General features: G+C 47.3%; 6 protein-coding genes across 7 annotated transcripts; 3 read left to right on the forward strand and 3 right to left on the reverse strand.

The window, feature by feature from the left end:
• Window positions 1-530: 530 nt before the first annotated feature.
• Window positions 531-2961, reverse strand: cxcl8a (chemokine (C-X-C motif) ligand 8a). Its single transcript, XM_029132447.3, has 4 exons — window positions 1422-2961; window positions 1182-1302; window positions 993-1076; window positions 531-885 (listed from the first exon to the last, which is right to left on the reverse strand). The coding sequence occupies exons 1-4, from the start codon at window positions 1486-1488 to the stop codon at window positions 873-875; spliced, it is 285 nt and encodes a 94-aa protein (XP_028988280.1). The 5' UTR covers window positions 1489-2961; the 3' UTR covers window positions 531-872.
• Window positions 2962-4838: 1877 nt separating this feature from the next.
• Window positions 4839-6877, forward strand: LOC129604117 (C-X-C motif chemokine 2-like). Its single transcript, XM_055509044.1, has 4 exons — window positions 4839-5256; window positions 5460-5592; window positions 5701-5787; window positions 6070-6877. The coding sequence occupies exons 1-4, from the start codon at window positions 5205-5207 to the stop codon at window positions 6113-6115; spliced, it is 318 nt and encodes a 105-aa protein (XP_055365019.1). The 5' UTR covers window positions 4839-5204; the 3' UTR covers window positions 6116-6877.
• Window positions 6878-7720: 843 nt separating this feature from the next.
• fbxo10 (F-box protein 10) lies at window positions 7721-13226 on the forward strand. Its single transcript, XM_029148085.3, has 11 exons — window positions 7721-7933; window positions 8305-8926; window positions 9006-9812; window positions 9982-10131; window positions 10253-10389; window positions 10695-10765; window positions 10919-11071; window positions 11145-11474; window positions 11545-11855; window positions 11931-12118; window positions 12188-13226. Exons 2-11 carry the CDS (start codon window positions 8342-8344, stop codon window positions 12366-12368), a joined length of 2913 nt encoding a protein of 970 aa, XP_029003918.1. The 5' UTR covers window positions 7721-7933; window positions 8305-8341; the 3' UTR covers window positions 12369-13226.
• On the reverse strand, window positions 13169-16470 carry polr1e (RNA polymerase I subunit E). The gene is made up of 12 exons (XM_029148119.3): window positions 16286-16470; window positions 15879-15982; window positions 15715-15791; window positions 15544-15629; window positions 15309-15364; window positions 15081-15225; window positions 14820-14930; window positions 14558-14654; window positions 14338-14468; window positions 14004-14085; window positions 13523-13654; window positions 13169-13419 (listed from the first exon to the last, which is right to left on the reverse strand). Exons 1-12 carry the CDS (start codon window positions 16359-16361, stop codon window positions 13254-13256), a joined length of 1263 nt encoding a protein of 420 aa, XP_029003952.1. The 5' UTR covers window positions 16362-16470; the 3' UTR covers window positions 13169-13253.
• A 165-nt stretch (window positions 16471-16635) lies between these two features.
• LOC114854045 (zinc finger and BTB domain-containing protein 5) lies at window positions 16636-22052 on the forward strand. 2 transcript variants are annotated; one of them, XM_029148098.1, is made up of 4 exons: window positions 16636-16727; window positions 17524-17737; window positions 17846-18661; window positions 18740-22052. In XM_029148098.1, the coding sequence occupies exons 1-4, from the start codon at window positions 16702-16704 to the stop codon at window positions 19889-19891; spliced, it is 2208 nt and encodes a 735-aa protein (XP_029003931.1). In that variant the 5' UTR covers window positions 16636-16701; the 3' UTR covers window positions 19892-22052. The 2 variants fall into 2 exon arrangements, with proteins under 2 accessions (XP_029003931.1, XP_029003939.1); XM_029148106.3 differs by lacking the exon at window positions 16636-16727 and adding an exon at window positions 16738-17205.
• Window positions 21291-24304, reverse strand: grhprb (glyoxylate reductase/hydroxypyruvate reductase b). The gene is made up of 9 exons (XM_029148132.3): window positions 24041-24304; window positions 23564-23697; window positions 23402-23474; window positions 23154-23270; window positions 22989-23077; window positions 22788-22892; window positions 22579-22714; window positions 22367-22497; window positions 21291-22286 (listed from the first exon to the last, which is right to left on the reverse strand). The coding sequence occupies exons 1-9, from the start codon at window positions 24211-24213 to the stop codon at window positions 22165-22167; spliced, it is 1080 nt and encodes a 359-aa protein (XP_029003965.1). The 5' UTR covers window positions 24214-24304; the 3' UTR covers window positions 21291-22164.
• Window positions 24305-24614: the final 310 nt, after the last annotated feature.

Raw genomic sequence — 24614 nt, forward strand, 5'->3', positions numbered from 1 at the left:
GTATAATCCAATAGGATTCTTACTAATACCACACAAAGCTGAGTAGCATCATGTTTTTTTTATAAATGCGTTGGTTTTTAAATCCTGTAAAGACATTTGAACCTGTAACCTGTATGAAACACAAACACTCTTTATTTAACACATCCATTAAACACACAAAGTCACAAGGGGGAATAACTGGTTTTACCACAGCTGGATGCAATAAACTCAAGCCGCAGCTTCCTGTAGCTGTAATTTCAATTAGCTCTCTTTCAAGGCCCAGGGGGAACTTATGTTTTAGGCTGAATCATCATAAAAGTGTTTATGCTGCGGGTTTTAATGGATAACTCCACTTCAGTATGCTGATGAGGTCATCGTTCCGGCAGCATCACATGGTGCCATTGTACACTGAACGAGGAGTGACAGTTTACAGTCTGGGGTTTATTCTTTGGTTTATTTGTATTTATTTTTAAATTCATTTTAAATATGCTTGTTAATTTATTTTTTATTTCAATCTCAATCTGATAACAGAAAACTATGGACCAAACAAATCAATAGGAATCAATGTTTTATTAAATTGATAAATTTAGAGTACAAAAAACATATAAATAAGCAGGTAACATTTTCATAAATACATCAATAAATAATCATAGGTTAAAGAGCGCAGTGATTTGATTTTACTCATTTCAGGAGCAGCCAAAATAATAAGAGGCTGCACCAAGTGACTCACAGGCAAAGTAAGAAGAATAATTCATATATAGCGTGTTTGATACAAACACAGTAGTGTGGTCAGTTGACTCTCAACAATAAACAGTTCCTCCCATGAAACAGATACTTTTCGGTACTTTCACAGCTCCGTCTTCTGAGGGACATTTCACGCCTTCGCCTTCTGTTTACTGTGTACTGCTGCAGAGAAACGAAGCAAGAAGAGCAATTAGTGTGTGTTTTTGATGTGATGTGACCAGACAAATAATGAAGCTATACTGCGGGTCAGGCGTGCGTATTGTGCTTACTTCGTTATTTTGTCGATTATTTCCTTCACCCACAGAGCCTCGGGGTCGAGGCAGACCTGCCTGCCTGATTTCCTCAGCGTGGCACTGCAATCCCCAATCACAAACAGAGCAGCGATCAGACAGGTTGACGACAACAGGTGACGACAACAATAACATCCATCAATAGCAGCTTTTAAGACGAGGCCTTACATGACTTCAAGCTTGTCGCAGTGAGGGTTGGGCGGGATCAGCTCCACCTTCTCGATGAACCGGATGCGTCTGCTCTCCGTCTTGATGCAGCGGCAGTGCAGCTCCACGCCCAGGCTCATTCCTTGCAGGACACAGGAAGTCACACGGGGTCACAGAGCGCAGCAGTGTTTGCTCGCACACCAGAGGGCCGGAGTGTGTGCAAAGCAACGACTCAGTTACAGATTAGCAAAACCGTCTCACCTTCGTTGGTGGCGAGGGACGCCAGGAGCACCGCGACAGCAATGATAATGACCCTGCTGCTCATCATTGTTTCTTTATGCCTTTTGCAAATTCTGCAACAACTAAGCTGCTCAGAGATGAGGAAAGCGCTGCAGGAAGCTGTCTGCGAAGACTGAAGCAGTGGATGGAAGGTGGCTCGCTCTTCTTTCACTTTCCCCCTTCTCTACTTTTCCTTTCTGTGGCTCCGCTGCCTCCTCACTGACTGAACTTAGCAGTGGAGAGCCCTTTTTATATCTGCCGTCGGCACATGACTCACAATCAGATTGCGCAAGTTGGGACTCTTGGGTGGGAATTTACACAGGGAACTTGACAGACATCTGGGATTTATCATGAGCGCTCATGTCACCAATGCAGAGTTATCCTGTGGAAAACACAGTGACTTAAACTCCTAAACTAACGTATAAAGCAAACATGAGAGGAATGAAATGTTTAGGGCTGAATTTCAATTACTCACACAGATTGATTAGGTGGCAATTGATTCACTGCTGGCATCTACTAAGAGCAGTTCCATGCAATCTGTGAGTGACTTGATGACAAATTTGGGATTCAGACTTTGTCATCGGAGATTCACAACAACGGAATGGAAATTCATCTGATCGTGACCCCCTCCGATGGCACGCGGGTCGACCTCTGAGCGCCACACAGCGCAGCGCTGTGTGTCGACAGGCCACCGATGGTAAATCATTACCACACGCATTTGTTGCTGAACCCATTGGTTTTAGACCACGTTTGATCTTTACCTAGAAAGAGTAAGTGGGCGGATCAGTCGATCTGATCCGGAGCTAGAACTCATACCTGAATAAAACCCAGGTTCTGCACCCATGTGTAAGAGAAAGTGACACTCATCAAACATTTTGTGCATTGCTGCTTGACATCCCTAAAGCAATATCTAGTGATGCGTGTTTCATGAAACCTAATCTAACCACTTCAAGTTCCAACAGGCTTCTGCCTGCAGCAATAACGTCACTACCTTAACTCTCACAAAGCAGAAGGAAGTATGGGGTAACTTCAGAAACCTCATCCGCACTTATTGCTTCATTGGCTATTTGTTTTCTCCTTGTTGCAGTATAACATCTGATTAGATATATGAGTTTAAACTATTTTTTTAAATGACAGACAACGCTCTCATGTCCTGATCACATGGACGCGTATATATTTCCTTGTGTGGTTGTCTGTGTTTAGTTTGTAAAGCAGTGGAATGTGATCATCAGTGTGGTTAAATAGAGGATGTGTTCAGCTGTTCAGCTTCACTGGGGGCTTTCTTCTACATTGTGGGTTTGTGCTGTTTAACATTTGACATTTAGTGATATGAAAATAGCATGACCAGCCGCATGTGACTTATAGGAAACACCTATTTTCATTTATTCCCACATATTCTTTCACTTTTATAGTAGAAGATGTGGAGGGTTTTTCAGGCAATAGTAAAACAAGAACATTTTTTATTGTAACAATTATGCAGGATTTCATCTAGTAAAGCAAGATCAATGTACACACACACACACAAACACACACACACACACACACACACACACACACACACACACACACACACACACACACACACACAGGAAGGAGGTTATTCATCTTCACAGAATCACAGAGGAACTAATGAAATCAGCAGCTTGATTCATTATTAATGTTTAGATATTTCAAAACTGAGCTTAATGAGTGCATTGTGTCAAATATCTATTTTAATGGGGTTTACTTCATGTTACACGCATGAGTAAAAGGCTCAGTTCCTGTTGGAAGACAGTTTAGCCTTTGCATAAACGTATGTGTTGTGAAGCTCATAAGGAGTCGGTTCTAATAAAAACATCACATTTCACACAAAACATCACATTTCCTGATGTTTCCTCTGCACCGTCTGGGTTTTTGGTCAGGGTTATGTTAATGTCTAACTGCTCAATAGATCATCAGAGGAACAACATTAACCTCGTCACCTGATCGACTTTCAGTCGTCAGTAGGTCAGCTGTTTCGATTCATTTAATATTAGAAAAATACTTGAAACATTATCAATTACTTGTGATTGCTTGTAATAAATTTACTTACTGGGCAATGAAAATTCTTTGGTCTTATACAAACATTAGTCTTTTGATTCAAGGGTGACGTGCACATCTCTATTATTATTTTCATGATAAAAGTTAGCGTTGTGCAGTAAGGTAGATAATGACACTCATTCTGCAGCACACATGCAGGCACATTGTGTAGCAGTCCTGTACATTTGGAGAGAGACATTCACTCCACTGTGCATGTGTGTGCTTTAATGTACAAATCAAACCTAGGTACACAACACACTGCACAAGCATTGCAGACGCAAGGCACTGAGACGCACGGGTTTCAAACAGGTAAAGTCAGAGGTGACTCATGAACTTGACACCACCCAGTCTACTTTGATACACTTGTGCTCCAGTTAAAGCTGTTAAGGAGACTCAAGCATGAGGGCATTGCATCAGAAGACGCCTGCTCAGTAGCCAACTATTGCCGTTCCCTTGAACTAGACTGTTTGACTTGGTAAATACTGATGATATACAACATGAGGATGTGTACACTTCCCAAAAGGAGTTTCGCTGGCAGTCACGCTGTGGGGATTTCAGGAAATGAAAGGGAGTTTAAGGGGTTAGCAAACAGCTGACAGCAGGGTGAAAAAGGTTGAATTTCCCCCCCTTCACACCAACAACTACGTAGTCCTTGTAAAGGTGTTGGAGCCTCTCCGCCAGAAGACTGACACGTTGCCAGTCCATCACTGTGAATAAACATTTAGACTTATTTAACATTTTTCTACATGTTTACACCAAATATGTATATTTTTTCCTGCACAGTATTTCAATCAGTTGGAAGAACAGTAGTTAAACAGGATATTTCCCAATACAAGAAAGCAATACGAAAGGACTGAATGCGCAAATTCTAAGAAAGGCTTAAGAAATTAGATTTGTCATGTGAAACCCTGTATGATAAATTCTAATACATGTAAACTCTGAAACATGTGAGGTGTAAGTTGATCATCTGCATCTAGATCTATCCAACAAATTGTTTCAGAACACCCAGACTGTAATCTTACTGGAACGTGTGACCAACCACTGTTGTGTTGTGAGGTGTGTCTGATAAAAACCTGGGCTGTGAAGGCTGTGTGTGAGCGCGCTGGTCTGAACGATACGAGCTCGTTTGTGCAGAATTATGGCTGCGGTGTCGTCCTGGAACACATCTGTCCCTCTGCACATCTGTGACTGCACATCATTCTCTCTCTCGCTCCCCCTCTGTCTCTCTCACTCGTTCTCGCCGTCTTTTTATTGCCTTCTTCCCTCCTCTGTTACAATAAACCTTTACCTTGCACCTCTTGCATATGGCACTTACGAGCCAGTTACGTTTATAGCAGTTGAAGCAGGAGGAATTTATAGGTGTTTAAAACTAGTTGAAACAAGCTTTATCGACAACTCCAAACCATGATCCACTGACTGGAGCAGCAGCTTTGAGAACAACAATGATATAAAGCAGAACCAGCTGGACAGTAAAGACCTAAAAGACTTCTCTGGAAACATCAACTGTGAGAATAGCTTTTTTTTGTGGGATTTTGTGGCAAGTACTCTAATAATGCCAAAGCCTCCTTTTAGCCAGAAATGTTCCTTGGAACTCAGGGAAGGGAGGGTGAGAGGGAGAGGGAGGATAAGTGTTTATAGAGCAGACTTGCAAAACCTCGTACGACGACAGAGAACGAGGAGCAGACTGAGCTCGGCCTCACAGCAGACATGTGTCATATCCCGACGCTCACACTCCTGTTGGTCCTGGCTGTCGCCGATGGTGAGTCTCCTCTATCAGTCGCTGCCGTGACACGAGTACCGCACTAGAAAGCCACACGCAACTCCACATTCCCTGCTGTCAGAATTCCTGCACGCGCAAGTAGTTTCAAGCGCCTGCATGTGTGCGGTGTGTTCGAGCGTCGCTGCAGTGTCACAGGTTTGTTCTGCTTTGTTTCTGCTGTCTCGGACTTCTCTCGTCCTCAGGCTTGGGACCTGGGGATACGACACAGGTCTTTCGATGTCGATGTATCAAGAAGGAGAAAAGGCCCATTAGACGTTACATACAAACAGTGGTGGTGCACCCTGCCAACTCCCACTGCAGCGAGGTGGAGATCATGTAAGCGCCCTCTGGGCAAAGCTTCAACAGTTTGTTCATTTTGACCTGAAGAACTCGGAGTGATTACCTGAGTCTTAATGGGTCTTAATCTGTCTTTCTGTCACGTAGTGCCACACTTAAAAAGAACGGACGAAGGATTTGTCTGGACCCTAAAGCTCCGTGGGTTACAAGCATTCTTCAGGGGGACAAGCCTAAGTACGTCCACCGTCATGTCATAAATCTTTAAAATTTATGTGAAGAGATTAAATAAACGTAATAATGAAACTATAAAATGATGAATAAAAGTTGCACTGCTCTAAATCAGAAAATCTAAATCCAATTTAGAAAAAATTGGCTTTCTTTTTGTTGAGTTCTTAATAATAATAATTATTCCTGAACTTATATTTTAGTTTAATTTAATTTCATTGTAATCACATGTTGAGCAAGTTCTACTCATGGGCTGGAGAGATTCAAATGCATATTTCATTTTGTCTTTAGGCAAAAACCTTTGGGAAAAAAACGCACCAGATTCAGCACAGTTTAGAGAGCTTGCTGAAGAAAAAGGAAGAAATAGTGATGCATCGATATTTTGAAGGACAAGTGTGGCTTCATTTTCACTGATCTGAATAAAATACATTTTTAATTTGATTTTGATTACATTTTGAAACCAATCCAATGTTATGAACCATTATGAATCAAACAAAATGGACCACGTGAAGCACATGTATATGGTAAAGCCTAAGTTTTAGGTGGGAGAACAACGCCACCTCTTGGGCAACGGAGAGTACCACTATGTGAGCCTTTATTAGTATTAGTAGTATATTATTATACTGCAACATCAATCCAGCTATCCAACTATCCTCATTTTATATTGAGAAAAAAACTTTTATTCTTGCATGCAACAACTGCCAAACAAAAAGCAGCTTGTGATGTTCGTTGTTATTTGACAGAAAGTCAAATGAATTTGTTCAGTCACAAGTTCAGAAACACAGGGTCCCACCACTTCAGAACAGACGTTTGCTAAGTGGCTATGAGTACCTCTTAGAATCTAGTTTATAGATTATAGGTCTTGTTTATAAAGTTGTCAAAGTTGGCAGACGGCCACTGTCCATCATTACCAAATCATATGTAAAGCCAAAGAGGAAAAAGTGCTTTTTGATATAAGATGTTCATTAAAAATGTGCATAATAAAGTACTTTAAATATGCTGCTGAAGAAGTTACAATGTTTTATACGCATCACCCATGCACCTCTGTTTCTTGATATGTATTGCTGCTTTATCGCTCAATAAAAATATAATCCATCTACTTGCACAAATGCTGCGTTTCACTGACCTTTACCTAAAACAACCACATTTTTTAAAACATTTAAATAAGCACTTCAAGAACAATGACAAACACCACCCCGTTCTGGTTAAGGAGCTGTGGTGTGCGGTGTTGAAACAACAATGCTGGAAAAAGGAGAATTAAAGCTTCGGAGAAATGCCACAGCATAAACATATTTTCTGGCCTTTCTTTGCCAATCTGGCCACATCCTGTCCTCTACAGTCCTTCTTAAATGTTATTTTCATGCTTAACTGTGCACTTTTTAGTATTAGTAACAGCTTGGGCCTATTTCTAAAGGCCTGTTTTGTTTTATTCCTATAATATTGTTAAGATTTATTGCCCTCTACCTACCAATTTTGGACTTTTGCCCAACTACCTGTCATGGCCTTTCTTGGTGTACATTATCAACCACCTAAACAGAGACCTGCAAACACCAGAACTCCATAAACCTAATAATAATAACAACAATAACAATAATAATAATAATAATAATAATAATAATAATAATAATAATAATAATAATAATAATAATAATAATAATAATAATAATAATAATAATAATAATAATAAAAACTTTATTGATCACAGGATGAGTGTCAACCTGGAGGAAAACACTGTTTTTAATTTCCAAAGGCGAACCTAAATAATAGGTAGAACTGCACACGTCTAGAATAATGTTAATGAATTTCACAAACGAAGGAAATGATGGAATAGTAATAATCTTTTAGGTTAGTAACCATGCGCGCTTTGGTTACTGACCGCCTCCTGGATGCAGCGCTGCTCACACACTCACAGCTCCGGCAGACTCCCGTAAGGTTGACGCCCCCTTCTTGGAGGCGGAAGATGGATCGGCTCTTGGTGCGCGTGCTCTGCTGCCGTAAACTGGAAGCAAACGTCTCAACTCCGTCGTTCCGATGGCACATCTGCAGACACAGCGGACCGCCGGGAACTCTGTGAAGTCTCCGACGCAGACATGTAGATAGTGGCTCCCGCTGTCCGGTCCTGTCGCCGCGTGGGACTATGGCAAAGTGCTGAGAGGTGAGGCTTTGTGTTGTGGACGCATGCAACGCTTTGTTGTGTGTGTGTGTGTGTGTGTGTGTGTTTGTTACGTAAGGTTTGCAGATAACTGGCGTCACATCGCCCGCAAAGCTGCTCGTCGCAGCAAACTTTCAACACAATATCCCACGCGTACGTAAAGATGTGAGCTGCGCTGCGTAAACAGCGTTACTGCGTCATTTCCAGCATGTGTCGACCAAACTGTTGTCCGTCCATCGCGCGGCTGGTCGTTTGTCATATACTGTACAGTCGTTTGCCTATTTATCTCTTATTGTTGTGTAACGTCGGCGCCAGTGGTTTCCTGTTGCCTGATCTGCGCGCGTGCGTGCGTGCGCGCGCCTGCCTGTTTCCAGGTGCCTGTGGTGACGGCGCTCCCCAGCCCGCGCTGCCATGGAGGTGAGCAGCCTCCCCGTGGAGCTGTGGAGGGTGATCCTGGCCTACCTGCCTCTGCCCGACCTGGGCCGCTGCTGCCAGGTGTGCCGCGCCTGGAGGGAGCTCATCCTGTCTCTGGACAACACCCGCTGGAGGGAGCTGTGCCTCGGCTGCCCCGAGTGCCGGCACCCCAACTGGCCCGGGCGGCCCCACGTGGAGCCGCCGTCCTGGCGGGAGGCCCTGAGGCAGCACGCCCTGGCCACGCGCACCTGGGCCCAAAACGGCACGGAGCTCCAGTCGTCGGCCTGCCTGCTCTTCTTCCGGCGCAGGAAGGACCGCAGGGTTTGGCACGTGGGGCCCGGCTGTGAATTTGAGACCCTGCGCGGGGCCCTGGGGGTGGTGGGGCCGTATGATCGCGTGGTGCTCCACCCGGGGGTGTACGAGGAGCAGGCGGAGGTGGCGCTGAAGGTGCCCATGGAGCTGGTGGGCCTGGGCCGGTTGGGTGAGGTGGCCCTGCTGGTGTGTATGGAGCAGCAGTGCCCCACGGCCAGGCTGTGTAATCTGGTGTTCATGCCGCCGTGGTTCTCCACTGTGGTTTACAAGGTGAAGTATCATCTTATCATGACTCCATCAAGTGTAATGATATAGTTTCACTAAATTCGCCTTCTCTTATTTTCTCTAGACATCGTGGGGTCACGTCCAGCTCGATAACTGCAACTTCGAGGGGGCCCACCTGCAAGTCCGCGGGCCGGGCACCTGCCAGGCTCGGTTCTGCTCCTTCTCACAGGGCAGCTCCGCCCAGTTGCTGGGCGTCGTCCTCAGCTTATTGGACAGCTGCGACTTCTCCGGAAGCGACGCGTCCTCGGTGACCGTCGAAGGCCCCCCTGTGTCGGAGAGGAACTGGGCTTGTAAACACCTGGTCGCTCTGGCCAGGACTTTCCCATCGTGCGGCGTGTCCGGGGACCACGGCAGCTTCCCTGCGGGACCCCCGGCCGGCTCCGCAGGGGGGCCTCGACCTCCGGGTAATAACGCGAAGCCTGTGAGCGCAGACGACTGGCGGAGGAGGATCGGGGTAGACGCCGTGTGCCAGGGCACGGTGATCGACGCCGCCTGGAGCGACGGCGAACGCAGCGAGGCGGAGGACGACGGCCGAGACACCAAAAACCCATTTGCTCTGGATTACAAAATCCCCTGCGACCACCACGGCCTGGCCCACTTGCTGAAGGCCCGGCCAGACGGCTCTCTGCCGCCCGCATCCTGTCCGGACCCCCCGTCTGTGACGCCCGAGCCCCTCACCCTTCAGCAGGAACTCGAGCGGGACCCAGAGGCTCAGACGCTGGCTGCGTCCGCCCTCGGCTGCCTCATCAGACGCTGCCTCTTCAGGGAAGGCAAGGGCGGTGTGCACTTGTCTAATTATGGACAAGCTCGGCTGGAGGGAAACATTTTCCGTGGCCTGAACTACGCTGTGCGCTGCATCCAGAACTCCACAGTAAGTAAAAGAATATTAGAGTAGTAGTGTTAGTACGTTTCTTTGCAGGCCGCTTGCAATTGGATCAGTGTATCGATTCAATGGGGTGGCCTAAATCATGAGTAATTGAGCAGCGGGCGCCCGTTCGCGCTGTTACTTGATCCGCCTCATTGTGTCTCATCGCCCTCAGATAGTGATGCTGAGGAACGAGGTGTGCGAGTGCCGGGCGTCAGGCGTGTTCCTGCGCCTCTCCGCTCAGGGCCTCATCGCGGAAAACAACATCCACTCCAACGGCGAGGCGGGCCTGGACATCCGCAAGGGGGCCGACCCCATAATAGTGGTAACTGCTGCGCCACCGCTTCTATAAAGTCATAATTGGCGTGTTATTTTTTCTTTTTTTTTAAGTTTGTTCAATCACACCGTCTGCTTTTCACAGCCTCATTGTGTCTTACGTTCCGCAGTGCAACAAAATACACAGTGGTTTGCGTTCTGGGGTCGTCGTCCTTGGCAATGGGAAGGGTTCGATTCGGAGCAACCACATTTACAACAACAAGGAAGCCGGCGTGTATATTCTCTTCAGTGGCAACCCTGTGGTCAGGTGGGTGTCAGCACACGTCTGACTTGTCCCCTCACGTTTACAGCAGTTATTCTCTGTCGAGCTGCTGATACTTTGACTTCAGCTCACTCAACGTCCGCCCCCCGCTGCGGTGCAGGTGCCAACCAGCGTGTTGCTATAAATACCTTGGCACTTTACAGCAAAAGCGTGCTATTAGGTGTGTTGCGTGATTACGGGATTCCTGGGGCTGCAGGTGCTAAAATAGACGAGCAAGTGGAGCATCTCAGCGAAGCCATGAAGTCTGAACTTGTTAAATATTTACCGCCTCTCTTCACCTTGTCTTCTAGTGGGAACCACATCTTCCAAGGCCAGGCGGCAGGCATAGCCATCAATGAGAACGGCAGAGGGATAATTACAGGTGTGTTACCCGTATTCTACATTAGGCCAAATAATTTCTTGTCATCCACTTATGTGCCACTTACAGGAAGTAAGAGTGCTTGTGTTAAGGATACTTTATTATATACTGTCTTAAATAAGTCACAGGAGGTTCACGCGCCTGCTGTGATTTCAGAGAATGTGATCAGAGAGAACCAGTGGGGGGGTGTGGACATCCGCAGAGGAGGGGACCCCATCTTAAGGAACAACTACATCTGCTATGGCTACTCCGACGGCATGGTGGTGGGAGAGAGAGGCCGCGGGCTCATCGAAGGGAACCACGTCTACTGTACGTACTCGAAGCGTGATGACGCACGCCTATGTGTCGGGTGCACGCGTGACGCCTCCTCATCTCCTTTCAGGTAACAAGGGCTGCGGCGTGTGGGTCATGTCGTCCAGCCTCCCGCAGCTCCTGGGAAACTACATCACCCACAACTGCATGTACGGCCTGGCCGTGTTCTGCAGGAAGGACCAGGAGAACGCGGAGGGCAGAGACGGCGGCTGGCAGGGGCAGGACGACGGGGGCGGCGGCGAGAGGCGGGGGGCGGAGGGGGAGGCGCAGGAAAACCTGAACGAGGAGGGGGAGCTGTTCGCCTGGGAGAGCGACCTGGACAGCGAGGACGAGCGATACTCCGCCCGCCGCTCCGTCAGCGTGGCCCTGGTGGAGAGCAACTGCATGAGCTACAATGGAGGTAACCGACGCGCGCGTTAAGCAAACAGGAGCAGCTCGATTCCGCTTCTAACGATGTCCCGCGTCCGCAGCCGTCGGCCTGTACGTGAAGAGCAGCGAGCCGCTCAACGTTTTCGCCAACCTCCTCAACAACAACTGCGGCGCCGGCGTCGCGGTGCTGCAGAGCACCCAGCTCACCCGCCTGGTCACCAACTGCGTCCTCGGGAACGGCCGCGGCGGCGTCGCGGTGGAGAGAGACTGCAGGGTGGAGCTCCGCGGCAACGGCGTCTATGACAACGGCGGCCACGGGGTCAGCTTCGCCGGCCACGGGCAGATCGTGGAGAACGACGTGGTCGGGAACTGCGGCTGTGGGGTCCAGGTCTCGGGCTGCGCCGACGTCAAGGTGGGGGGGAGGGGTCCGCGGGGGCGCAGGTCCAATCAAACAAGTCACAGGGACTGACTTCTTCTTCTTCTACAGGTGCTGCGCAACCGGGTCCAGGCAGCGCAGGGCTGTGGCATTGCTGTGCTGGGCCCTGTTAAAGGCGTGGTGCACGATAACCTCTTGTTCCAGGGTCATCCTGGAAATAAGAAGGCGCTGCTACACATGGACGCTGGCCACGAGAGCTGCGTGCTGCGCAACAACAACATTCTGAGGCATGACAACAGGTAAGTGGGAACGAAATATGTCGAATTGTTGTTTCACATTTATTTGACACATCGCTATGTATTTTTCAGCTGGACGTCCGCTTCTCCCTGGGCTCTTGAAAACCCGCCCCCTCGCCCACTGGCCAGCTCCCCAACCAGCCTCTCCTCATCCCAGTATCCTTCTCGACTTGGAATTTCTGTGACCAACAGGATCGGGGCCACTGTGGAGAGCGGCTGCCACAGCGGCAGCATGTTCTGCTCCATTCTGTGAATACGGACAAGCACTTGCAGGCTCTGTGTTTGTGTACGTGTGGGGCACTTATGTTTTCCTCCGAGGACATCGTCCAAAGTGATGCTGTACTGTTAGGGTGGAGGGTGAAGTACTGAAAGGCAGACGTCCACCTTCCTGTACGTCCTTCTGGCACATTTTTCTTATGCCAGATTTTTGTATTTCTACCATCATCAAATGTTGGCAAATGATAGGAAGCAGGAGTTCAGCACTTTCAAGCGTCCTCATCATTCATCTAAAACAGCAGTCTTCATGCTAAAGATTGTTTTTTGTTCTTTTCAGATTTCGTTGGTTTTGAGACTCTCTAGTTAGGAAATGCACATGAATCACTCCTATCAGGAGTCAAAGAAATCCGAAATGCCAGCTTCAACCATGCTACAAAGTAAAGCTGTGCCTTGTGACTTTTTCTATTCAATGAATTACTGTAGATAGGGAAAAGGATCTCTGTGCGTTATGCAAAAAAAAAAAAACAAGAGAAGATTCAAATCCAAACTTTAGATCGTCTCTTGACGTTTTTCCTGCTTCTTTGTATCATGTCAATGTTTTTAAAATACAATGCACATATTTTTTTTGTAAAGGGATCCATTTTAGCGAGAGTCCAGACACAGTCAGCATGCTGCGCAGTGACAAAGACTTGAAAGAAGTAATATAAGTGTGCAATATGTGATGTCTACAAACGTGCCTATACATTTCATCTAAGCTTGATGTTTTCTGTCATTTAGAATTTGTTTACAGCTCATTACTACACTTTTTGTATCCTGCACAGTAAGCATTAAATGACAGAAGAGTTCACAATTTTATTTGTCTACAAAATGAATTATTAAATGCCTCTCGTTTGGATGCTTGCTGTTCTCTTTTCTTGTGTGCTCAGTGCATTTTCTTGCGTTTCTTCCTTTCCATAAACTGATCATATTTCACCAGCGGTAGCACCAGAGAGGCCTGCTTGTGTTCTTCCCGCGGCTCAGCGTCCTTGCTCTTTCCTCGCGCTGGCCTGACTAGAGTAAGGCCCATTGACTTTGCAATATCAGCCATCCTATAGTAAAAACAAGAAACAGATTAATTCACGTTTCACACGCTTAAGGATATTTGACCCATGTTTTTAAGCAGCAAATCAAAGAACACAAAATTAAGTTTACCTGGCCTCGGTGATTCCCAGGTCACGGTGCAGCAGTGTGAGGTCAGCAGTCATGTGACCCATATGCAGAAGTAGAGCCAGGGAATAAGATGCTAACTTGGCTCGCATTGACGCTGACACCATGTTCTGGAGTCTGAGAAATGAAATTCATCTGTTATTACACTATATCAAACAAGATATAAATCTAATCTATAATTGGATCTACAGCATACATTAGTCATGATAATCTGATTAACGTCCAGATTTTTCTCAACCTAAGTAGCAGTAATTGAGTTTGCTGTATACTTTATATCATAAAGTCATAAGAAATCTGTCAAATTGGGCTAAATTGACTTGACTTGCTGTAGGAAATCGAAATTCATTGTATAGAAAGGTCACTTGATTAAATTGCAGCAATTCAATTTCAAGTAATAAAAGAAAAAAATTGATTATTAAACTGCAAAATATGTTTAATGAAATCGGTCAACATTAATTTATCATACCTGCCATTGTTGAAAGTCTCCACAGTGAATGTTTTGAACAGTTTGTTCTGAAGGATGCGAGGACAGCTTTCATCCTGCCAAACTGCACATATATACATAAAATGACTATTACTGATGGTAGATGGGAGGGCCCAGTGCTTCAGCATATTTATTTTTTAATTAAATAATAATAATATTATAATAAAGTGCTCTAATTAAAGAAAGTCTACATTAATAGCAAAATAAGAAACAATTACATTACTTGGAACTTAGCAGTTAGATATATTATCCATCCAAAATCATAAACTGCCCAAATACTCCACCCTGTGTCACAAAGGTAAGCAACATTACTTACACTTGCGGGTGACGTTCCTCTGACGCGCCAGTTTGAGCAGCAGAGAAAGGTAAAAAGCACAGCGGGTTATTTTGTCTCTGGCTTCACCTGCAGCTGGCATGTTCTCTAGGTGCTTCACAACACTCAGACACCTTGAAAAAGATGAGTAATAATGAGAACGCAAGGATCATGTGCAGCTCAATAAAGGGTCATAGCAAATGTGATCTGTGTGTCACCCTACCCTCCGTCGTCTCTCATCTTCTGCAGCTGCTCAGGGGTGAGAGCTGCCAGATTGGATCCGGCCTCCTCCAAAGCGTCAAAGTCCACTGGACTCAGGACTGTAGATTGGGGTTAAGGATGAAACTAAAGCAGAAGCGTGGGATAAATTTCCCACACTGCTGATATTAATAAAGGGTCAATAATAATATTAATATTAATACTGCTATCACTTGTTTTGGACACCAATACGCACACAAGACTCAGGCAAACAGAAAAAAAGATACTATCATCAAATAGGTAGACATTCTCAGGTTTGTCAGCATCTGCGTGGCATGGGGGAAGGTGGAGAGAGAGGTCTGCTTGAGATTCCGTCTCAGCTACTTCCTGTTGTAGAGCTGAGGGGAAATAAGAGCACAAATAATAAGACAAAGTAACTAAGTCAAGCATATGATAGTGTCAACATGGCTCAACTCATTATTCGTGGGAGGGGGGTTTATTACTTGAAGTTGCGTTGTTTTTTATTACTAGACTACTTTGAGCCTCACCTTCCAGACCCTTCTGATCAATCACAGAGCTGGCAGCCTTAGCCACTGCTTGATGCAGGGTATCACTGCCCACCTGGTTCAGCTTTCGGGAGCTCAACGCTCTCTTCTGTTTGTTGGTGCCGAACGCCTCAATCAGCAAGTCAACCTAAAAGGAAAAATGCACCATAAGATGAAGCTTCTGATACTAAATTCTTCTCATTCGAGGGTTTGCAGAGCAAATTGTGGTACCTTGTCTCTGTAGGTTTGAGGAGTGTCCTGGGGTTTTGCTGATTCTGTTTTCTCTCCTGCAAAGAACATTAAAGAGATATAAAGTTGCAATGACACAACTTACCAAGACTTAAAGGCGTATCATAAACATTTAGCAATCAGCAATAACAAAAGTTAAAATCTCATTATACTCGTAACAAGGAAAGCCTCGTGGCATTAATGTGACAGTAATGAGTGAGTTGGAGTTTCTTTCTACCTGGTACAACAGGCAGCATGTTGAAGAGCTGAGCATTGTGAACCTCCATCTGCATGGTCTGCTTGTTCAACACTCCAACATAATATCTAAAAAGACAACCGAAGATTTGATTTTTGTTCTAAGCAGATGTTTTCTCAGGCTTGACTGCACAACATATGCTTAATGTCTTACTTGCAAAGGTTGTTGCACTTCAAAGAACCTGCTCCAAAGTTATTTCCAACGTAGCAAAGACGGTCGGTCTCTGATACCTACACACAGGAAAGCAGCATGAAAAAGTCATTGTCCCACTCACAAAGGTAATTACACAGGACGTAGTGGTGTTGCATCTGTCGCACCAGTATCCGTCGGCTCTTTTTCCTGGGGTTATTCTCATCCGCGCTCTTGTACATCGTAAAATCCAGTTCGTCTGCATTTCTGACGTTGCCGTTTGAGAAACGAACTGTGGAAAGAGAAGAGTAAAAAAAGAGCTACGTGTGAGTTTGATTTCATTATTGTCAAAACTTGCAATATCACTTGTTAGGCGGTGTATCTTTAGGCCAGCATATACATAACTTGCATAAATCGGAAATTCAACATCACACAGTAAACAGTAAACAACTATCTCCGCTGCTAGCACCCACGTGCGCGATAAAACTGGTGTTTTAAACCAGAGAAAACACCACGTCAACATCCAGCTAGCAAGATTTCAACCAAACATTTCTGTTAACAAAGTGTTCGCAACCAATGAATTAAATATAATCACCAATAACTGCTTTATCTGACTCTCTCTCCTCTTCACAACACACTAACGAACAGGAGGCAGCCATTGTTGGTGTCATCTGTTTCCAGGTGAGGCAAGATAATTCGTGTCTTCCTATTTCCGTATTCGTGGGAATGTTAGTTCAGGCCATCATGGGCTTTTTATTATTAACAATGTATGTAAATTAAATTTCTTTGTACTGTATTATAATTGGAATGTTGCAGCAAGCATATAATTAATAATATAAATTATATAATCATAATTATATAAATTTCGCTAAGCACTAAAAAGCAGCGGGCCCGGTTCAAAACAGTAACTATCTTAACACGGTTTATCATCTTTGAATACACTTTAGTGCAGGGGCGACGTCTTGTGGTAGAACAGCAGAACTGCAACCCGTCAATTTCGAGGTCATAGACATGGCAGCGGAGCACAGCGCCACCCGGTGAGTCTGGCGGGGAAAAGCCGTCTGAGCGCTTAAAAAAAATAGAACTCCCAACACACGCGCGTAGCAGCCGGATGAAGGTTCTCCGTCACCCTTTGTGTTTTGGACGTTTATAATATTTCAGTCGGGCGGAGGGTGACGCTGAAAGAGCCGCGAGACACCAACGGACACGGCGAGCGCGCATCACGGCCCGAGCGTTTCCCACGGAACCAGAACCAGAACCAGGCGGCGTTAGCAGCGCTAGCTCCGGCAGGGACCCGCCGGCTCCGTTAACGCGGCCAGCGGACATGCTCACGCGCCCCGTGACGGACGAAGCCGTTCGGTTGTAAGCCGGCCTCCGCCCAGATGAACGCGGGATGGCGTTGACGCTCGCGGACGCTTTGCTGGTCTGAAGCCAGCTAACTTTAGCCTGGCAGGCTGCGCGTGCGACCTGGGCCCCGCTCCGCATCCCGATCCCTGCGCTTCAGTCAAACTCCTGGTAATATTTAGTCATTGTGACTTTCGTGACTATAAACACTACTGAGTAATTCTATTCATTCCGTTTGAGCAGCAGTTGTTGTTATTAATTAATATTAGCTAGTTCCTGCTCATCCTTAGGGCTACAACAATTACACTACAGCCGTTGTGCACTTGTGTCCTTGTTTCCGCACAACTTTACGAAACCATCTTATCACGTGCTGGTGTTTGCATTATCACACAATCAGCGTTGCCTCGATGACGTCATCACTCTCTCTCGTTCGTCATCACCCCTCTTCCCTTCTGACCCTCTGTGCCCCCCTCCGGCTGCCGCGTTCAGGGCCATGGACTTCCCGGGCCACTTCGAGCAGCTCTTCCAGCAGCTCAACTACCAGCGGGTCCACGGTCAGCTGTGCGACTGCGTCATCGTGGTGGGGAGCCGACACTTTAAGGCCCACCGCTCGGTGCTGGCGGCCTGCAGCACCCACTTCAGAGCCCTGTTCACGGTCGCAGAGGGCGATGCCAGCATGAACATGATCCAGCTGGACAGCGAGGTCAGCATCGCAATAATACACCAAGGTCTTATGATGTAACTCGAAGCGCGTTTTGCCATTGTTCTGTGCACAAAGCGGTCACACAGTGACTGGCTTGTTTGTCTCCAGGTGGTGACGGCTGAAGCTTTTGCTGCTCTGGTGGACATGATGTACACGTCGACGCTGATGCTGGGGGAGAGCAACGTGATGGACGTTCTCCTCGCAGCCTCCCATCTGCACCTTAACAACGTCGTCAAAGCCTGTAAGCACTACCTGACCACGCGCACCCTGCCCATGTCTCCCTCATCCGACAGACCGGCCCACCACCACCCGCAGCCGGACCAGCAGAGACACAGGCAGCAGCAGCAGCAGCAGGTGGCAGGAAACGCTAACCTGGCAGCTAACGCCGCTACGTCCAAGCTGCAGCGCACCTTCCTGCTCCAGCAGCTGGGTCTCAGCCTGGTGAGCTCCGCTTTGGGGGGGATGGAGGACAGCGGCGTGGGAACCGGAGCGGGCAGAGGGGTGGAGCAAAGAGCCTCGTTCCCCGTCAGGCGTTTCCACAAGCGCAAGCCTTCCCTCGTGCTGGGCCTGTCGGAGGAGCGGCCCAGGCAGCGGCCGCGTCCCTCTGCTAACATGGGCTTGTTAGGAAGTGAGGGGATGAATGCAGAGCAGGACGAGAGAGCACTGCTCTCCCCAGACTCCCACAAGATGGGGGATGAGTCGAAGTTGGACGCTGCCATCGGCGGCCTGGTGGGCGTGTCCCCGGATGATGCCCAGATGCCCAGCCAGTCGGACAGCGGACACTGTGAGGCGCACGATCTGGGAAGTATGCAGGGAGGCGTGAGCAAGGAGGAGGACATGGATGACCAGGAGCACCAGGATAACCTGGTGGTGAAGATTAAGTCAAATACAGAGGAGGAAGAGGCCGAAGAGCAGGAGCAGAAGGTACATTTACCTTCTACAAAACCTAAATGAGAACCCCTTAAAGTGCATGAGGTTCAAATCTTGATTTCCTTCCCATAGGTGGTGGTGAAACGAGAGCCGCTGAGCTCACCTGAGCCCACGGATGAAACGAGCGACGTGACGTCGCAGGCGGAGGGCAGTGACCCCGCGGAGCCCGGAGGCCGGGAGGAGGAGGAGAAGGTGGAGCTGAGCCCGGAGAGCAGCGACCGCAGCTTCACCTCCGAACCCCAGCCCAGCTCTGAGTCTCTGCTGCCGCCCAGAGAGCAGCTCCTCCTCAAGAGCAGCATGGGCGGCGGCAGCGGCGTCGCAGGAGGTTTCGGATGCACCGGTGGATTAAACGGGAAACCTGGTTTTAATATTTCCAGCTTTCTTAACCCGAAGGACTTTGGGGGTGGCGGCGCAGGGTTGATTACAGGAGAAGATGAGCTCCCTAACACCACGACTGGGGATGGACATCACTTCCTTATGAGACAGGAAGCTGCCGGGCCGTCTGGTTCTGCTTCGTCCTCTCTCCTGCATCCAAGTCCACTCGGTGGCGACAGTCGAAGCAGCTTCGGGGACAACCTCCAACACGACTCTCTGTTCCTCCGGCCCCTGCATGATAGCTTGGGAAACCCCAGAGGGAGTGGGGGGAGCGTAGGTGGAGGACGCGGAGGGGTCGATCCCTTTAGTCTGGAATTCCAGCGCTCCAGTCTGGGGCTTCACTCTCTGGGGCGACCCTCGCGGGGCGCGAACGCCGCCGCCCTGGCTTATCCCGGTTACAGACGCATCGCGCCGAAAATGGCGTCCGGCATGGGGGATGAAGGGGTCGGCGGCATCCTTCAGGACGCCGCGTCCTCCTCCTCGAGCCTGGCAAGCCCGCTGCTCCTGAACGAGAGCGGCGGCTATGAGCTCAACGGCGGTCGGCCCACCTCCCTCCCCCCGCAGCTCACCCGGGCTTCCGCAGACGTCCTGTCCAAGTGCAAGAAGGCTCTGTCGGAGCACAACGTCTTGGTGGTGGAGGGAGCCCGGAAATACGCCTGTAAAATCTGCTGCAAAACGTTCCTCACCCTGACGGACTGCAAGAAGCACATCCGCGTCCACACGGGAGAGAAACCCTACGCCTGTCTCAAGTGCGGCAAACGCTTCAGCCAGTCGTCTCACCTCTATAAGCATTCCAAGACCACCTGCCTGCGCTGGCAGAACAGCAACGTGTCCAATGCAATGCTGTAAGACAGTAAAGCGGTGCAGTGGGACAAATGATCGGTCATCACTTATGGGCTTTGTTAAAATACCTATAAATGTCATTGCTGAAGCTGTATTGGATCAGCTGCCTCACTAAAAGCCCTGATCTCACCAAAGACAGGGCGATGATACATTTGCTTTTACAAGTGAGATGCAGACTAGAGGCTACAGTTATAACAAGTGGGCATGCATAAAAATAACATGGATGCAGGAGAAATAGTAATATAGCTATAATATAGCTCTCTGTGGGAGGAGCGTGAGGAAGATTTTCCAGTCGATGCAGTAAACGGACTGTGTGTAATAGGATGCAAGTCAAGACCCTGAAAAGAAATGTAAGTTGATCTACAGAGCCAGACGAGACTTGCTGAAAACCCCACTTATCCAGATTGTGCACTACACGATTCTGATTCACTTTTGGAGCCGATAATACTCAAAGCAAACTGTTTTCTGTCCTGTGTAGCAGGTTTAGGGAAGTGCTGAAGACACGTGTCGCTTGTTTGAAGTCTGGAGTTGGTTAGAAAGTCTGTCATCTGGCCATGTTATAGACAGATATGTTATAAGCTTTTAGCAAGAATAATAAATCAGTTTGTAGTTTTGGGAGCTCTGGGTTTTAACAGGAAAAAGCTACTGATGCATTTACTCCTGCGGTTTTAAAGTACACTTTTTAGGTGAAATCTAGAATTGTCCTGATCAACCTCTAATTGTAATTTACCAAACAGAAATACTTTAGCTCTTTAGAGATTTGTCAGCTTTGAGTGCAGACAAAAACCCACAGTGATGTTAAGGAAGCTTATCTTGTGTATTGTTCATTGGTAACAGATGCGACCGACAAGGTTATCTGAAGAAAAGTCCACCGAACATTGGGAAATGGTGTAGAAATGTAAATATTGCACATTTGTGGTTGGTTTTATGAATTTTGTTTTTAAACATAAACTTGTGTTTAGGTTTGTTACTGTACTCACTTCTTTTATGTGTGTCTCTTTATACACGTAATGTCGTTACAAAAGACAAATCCTTCTCATATATATATACATATATCTAATGTGTTTACTGGAATGTTGATATATTAAAACACTGGTAAAAGGCGACTGTTACAGTTACACTATATTAGTTGCACTATATATGTCCAGCTTTTACATTATAATTTATTATTAAACTGTATAAAAATACTTTACATTGAAACCTGGAAATTGTTACAAACAAACAAAGAGCCTTTATTTAAATTGAATTTGAACCGAAAACATTTCTCCATCAACCTACTGTGGGTTGTCGGGTCCCAGCAGACCGTGAATAGGAGCGCCTTCATCGGTGCAAGGCTGATCAGTGTTCATGCAGTGTTGTAATGTTCTGTTTTAGTGAACTATGACAAAAGAGTTGACACTTAACGTCGATGTTTGCCTTCTTTCGCTTTATTGCCTGCTGTATCGTGTCACCCACACACAGTCATCCTTTCCATTTCTAGTCAGCACCTTCCATTGTACTGTAGATTTCCTGAACTGTTGGCCTGTGCAAAATGGCAGATTTTGTTCACCATGTATGTCTTTGGATACTGCTCAGATTTAATTTAAAGAGGAAGCATTTTCCTGAAGGGTCTCCTTCTCATTAACATAAGCTAGCATACAGTTTGCTGTGTAATTTCTGACATTATGGTCAGGGGTGGAGTTTTAAATATCCCCACTCACAATGAATATTAACTGTGTTGTATGGTCCTCTGTCAAATGCAGTCTTTTCTTTCTTTATGGAAAGAAGTAAACGTCATAATAATGAGCTATAAAGGAGTCTAAAATTGTTTCCATGTCTCACACAGTGACCTGTTAGGAATTCTAATGGTGCTGTACTTTGAAGGTGTTGATGTGAATCTGGGGGGGAATAAGCACTGACTGGAATATCTCTTTATGAATATGCCAAAAAAGTCAAACAATGTGTGTGTAAAAAGGCCTCGATTCGATTGATGACAAACGTCACTGCCTTATGCCCTGTAGCTTGAAAAGCTGGGCCTCTGTTGCCAAACCTAAAGGACTTCTGTTCTGTTTGCCTGACACAGTGTAACCACGAGAGGACTAAATGTTTGTCTTTCTGCTGTTGAAGTCTATGAAGCGTCATAGTGTGTTCAGTTCTCGTACAGACTGAATAAAAACAATCACATTCATTGTGTTGCTGTTAATATTTTGGGTTTAAAAGAAACAAGGAAAACACTGTAAAATACAATTTTGCTTTTCTCCCAAGACATTGTACGATAATTGATAGTAGAGTGGGGCTTCTCACAGCTTGAGCTCCCTGATCATGGGCTCACCCTGCAGCCCGAGGAGCAGGTTGTTGGCCGCCAGGGCAGACATGGCGTTCCGGGTGGTGTAGGAGGCACTGGCAATGTGTGGTAGAATCACTGCGGAGAGCGGGATCGCAGAATTAACTATGGCGAAAGATGAAAAATAGCCCAAATCCTTTTTAGTTTGACAGACTCACCGCAGTTTTTAAGGGTAAAGAGCGGGTGGGTGGTGGGCAGGGGCTCGGGGACGGTCACGTCCAGGCCGGCCCCCGCTATCTGCCCCGTGGCCAGAGCCTCGTACAGGTCCTCCTGGTTCACGACCCCGCCCCTGTCGCAGCACAGACACGGCCAGAGGTCTCAGTGGGGCTGCATCAGAACGGAGCGCAGCAAAGCTCCGCTGCACCGGTACCTGCTGGTGTTGATAAAGATGGAGGTGTTTTTCATCTTGGAGAACAGACGCCTGTTGCAGATCTCCTTCGTTTCTGGCGTTAAAGCGCAGCATGCGGCCAGGAAGTCTGAGCGCTCTGCCAGTTCATCCAACGACACTAGAGCCAGGAGAAGGACACGTCACATGACATAACGACTTAATATGACAATATCAGATTAAATGATCCTTACCGTACTCTGCGTTGATGCTAGCGGCCAGCTCAGGCCTGGGGGCCACGTCCGCGTAGATGAACTTCTTTACTTTGAAAGGCGCCAAGCGTTCAGCTATTGCTACGCCTTTGAGGAGAAACCACACGCTGTGAAGATTACACGGCCTGGCACCGAAGGCAGATTGCTAATGAAGGAGTAGAACGATCGCATTCATGTACTCACCGATCCGCCCCAGGCCCAGAATACCCACAGTGCTGTTGGCCAGCTCATGTCCACACAGCCACAGAGTCCTCCAAGTGCCCCAGCCACCGCTACCGCAGCGAGAGAGAGAGAGAACATGTATGGATGTGTGTGTGCATGCGTGCGTGTGTGTGTGTGTCCCGTTACGTCTTTGCTTCATGCGTGGCCTCTATGAGCCTCCTGGATGTTGTGAGGAGCAGCGCTACAGTCAGCTCAGCCACAGCATCAGTCAACACGTCAGGGGTGTAACCAACACGAATCCCCCTGTGGAGAAACACAGTCATTTAACATATGGCTCAGTCCAGCCTGACTCCATTATAATGCCTCTTTTTAGTTTAGATGTACTTTTAACGTTAGCGTGCATCATTAAAGATAGACAGAGAAGATAGGACAACCTTCTTTTCAGCTCCTCCAGAGAGAGGTGGTCGAAACCCACTGACATAGTACTAACAACCTTCAACTTGGGACCTGCAGGAGCAAATCATGAAAAGCCTAAGTATAATATGCTCTTCATGACATGTAGGTTATTGGATGTGGAGCAACAACCACCCTCGAACCTGCAGCTTCCAGCAGCTCCGCGTCAACCTTCTCCGTGAGGACACAAAGCAGAGCATCAACGCCTCTGACCTTCTCCAGAAGCTCCTTCCTGGGCACAGGGACGTCATCGGAGTCCCACAGCTCAAAGTTCACCCTTGGAAACAGAAATGTGTTTTTATCATCAGAGGAGAGGACAATAAATAATGAAAAGATGTCAGCTGCATTAGGAAGCCTTTTAGAATTAAATATATGTTAAATATACAAAGCTGGATAAAGTGCAGTGAGACGTGTTGATCTCTGCTGTGGCCCAGTGCCCTCTAGGCTAGCAGTGCTGATTACCTAAGTGCAAACGCTGGCAGTCCTGTTTACTCTGAGTAAATGATGAACTTCACAAAGCAGCTCAAACTACACATACAAAGCTGTAAGAGCAGCTACAGCTGCTGTCCTTCTGCTCATACAAGAATCCAATATATACGTTTTAACTGAAAAGGACTCACTGCCCGGAGTCGCGCAGGATCTTCAGACCCTCGGGCGGAATCTGCCGGGTGACGAATACTCGAGGGAGCGTGGACATCTTCCTCTGCACGCTGCTTGTCAGACCCCCGGCGACGTTCAGCGGGGTGCCAGCGATCCTCTGGAGCCGCCGCAGGGCCACGCTGCTGCTCCACATTGCCAGGAGAGAGTAAAGCTGTGTGCAGACGTACGAGGGATGCGACCGGTGCTTTGGAGTTCAGTGTCCGTTGTGACCATGATTTTGGCTCCAGGTCGGGTGTGTGTGTGTGTGTGTGTGTGGGGGGGGGGGGGGGGGGGGGGGGGGGGGGGTCTCCTGTTGCTGTTTGTCTGAGTGACCAGTGTGATTAGAAGGGGGGGGGGGGGTGGATGGAACAAAAGATCCGAATTGTCCAAGGCAAATAAGTCTTTGTCCAGCCTCAGATTTAGCAAGTAAAAAAATAGGCTAGTTGCAGGAAACACACTTTAAAAACAGCACTGGATTTGTTATTTTCTGACATCATCATTCATGTGTTTCAAAACAATGTACAGTAAATGTTTCACTCACTGCTGCTGACCTTT

The sequence above is a fragment of the Betta splendens genome, chromosome 1 (genome assembly GCF_900634795.4).
Source record: "Betta splendens chromosome 1, fBetSpl5.4, whole genome shotgun sequence".
NCBI classification, from domain to species: domain Eukaryota; kingdom Metazoa; phylum Chordata; class Actinopteri; order Anabantiformes; family Osphronemidae; genus Betta; species Betta splendens.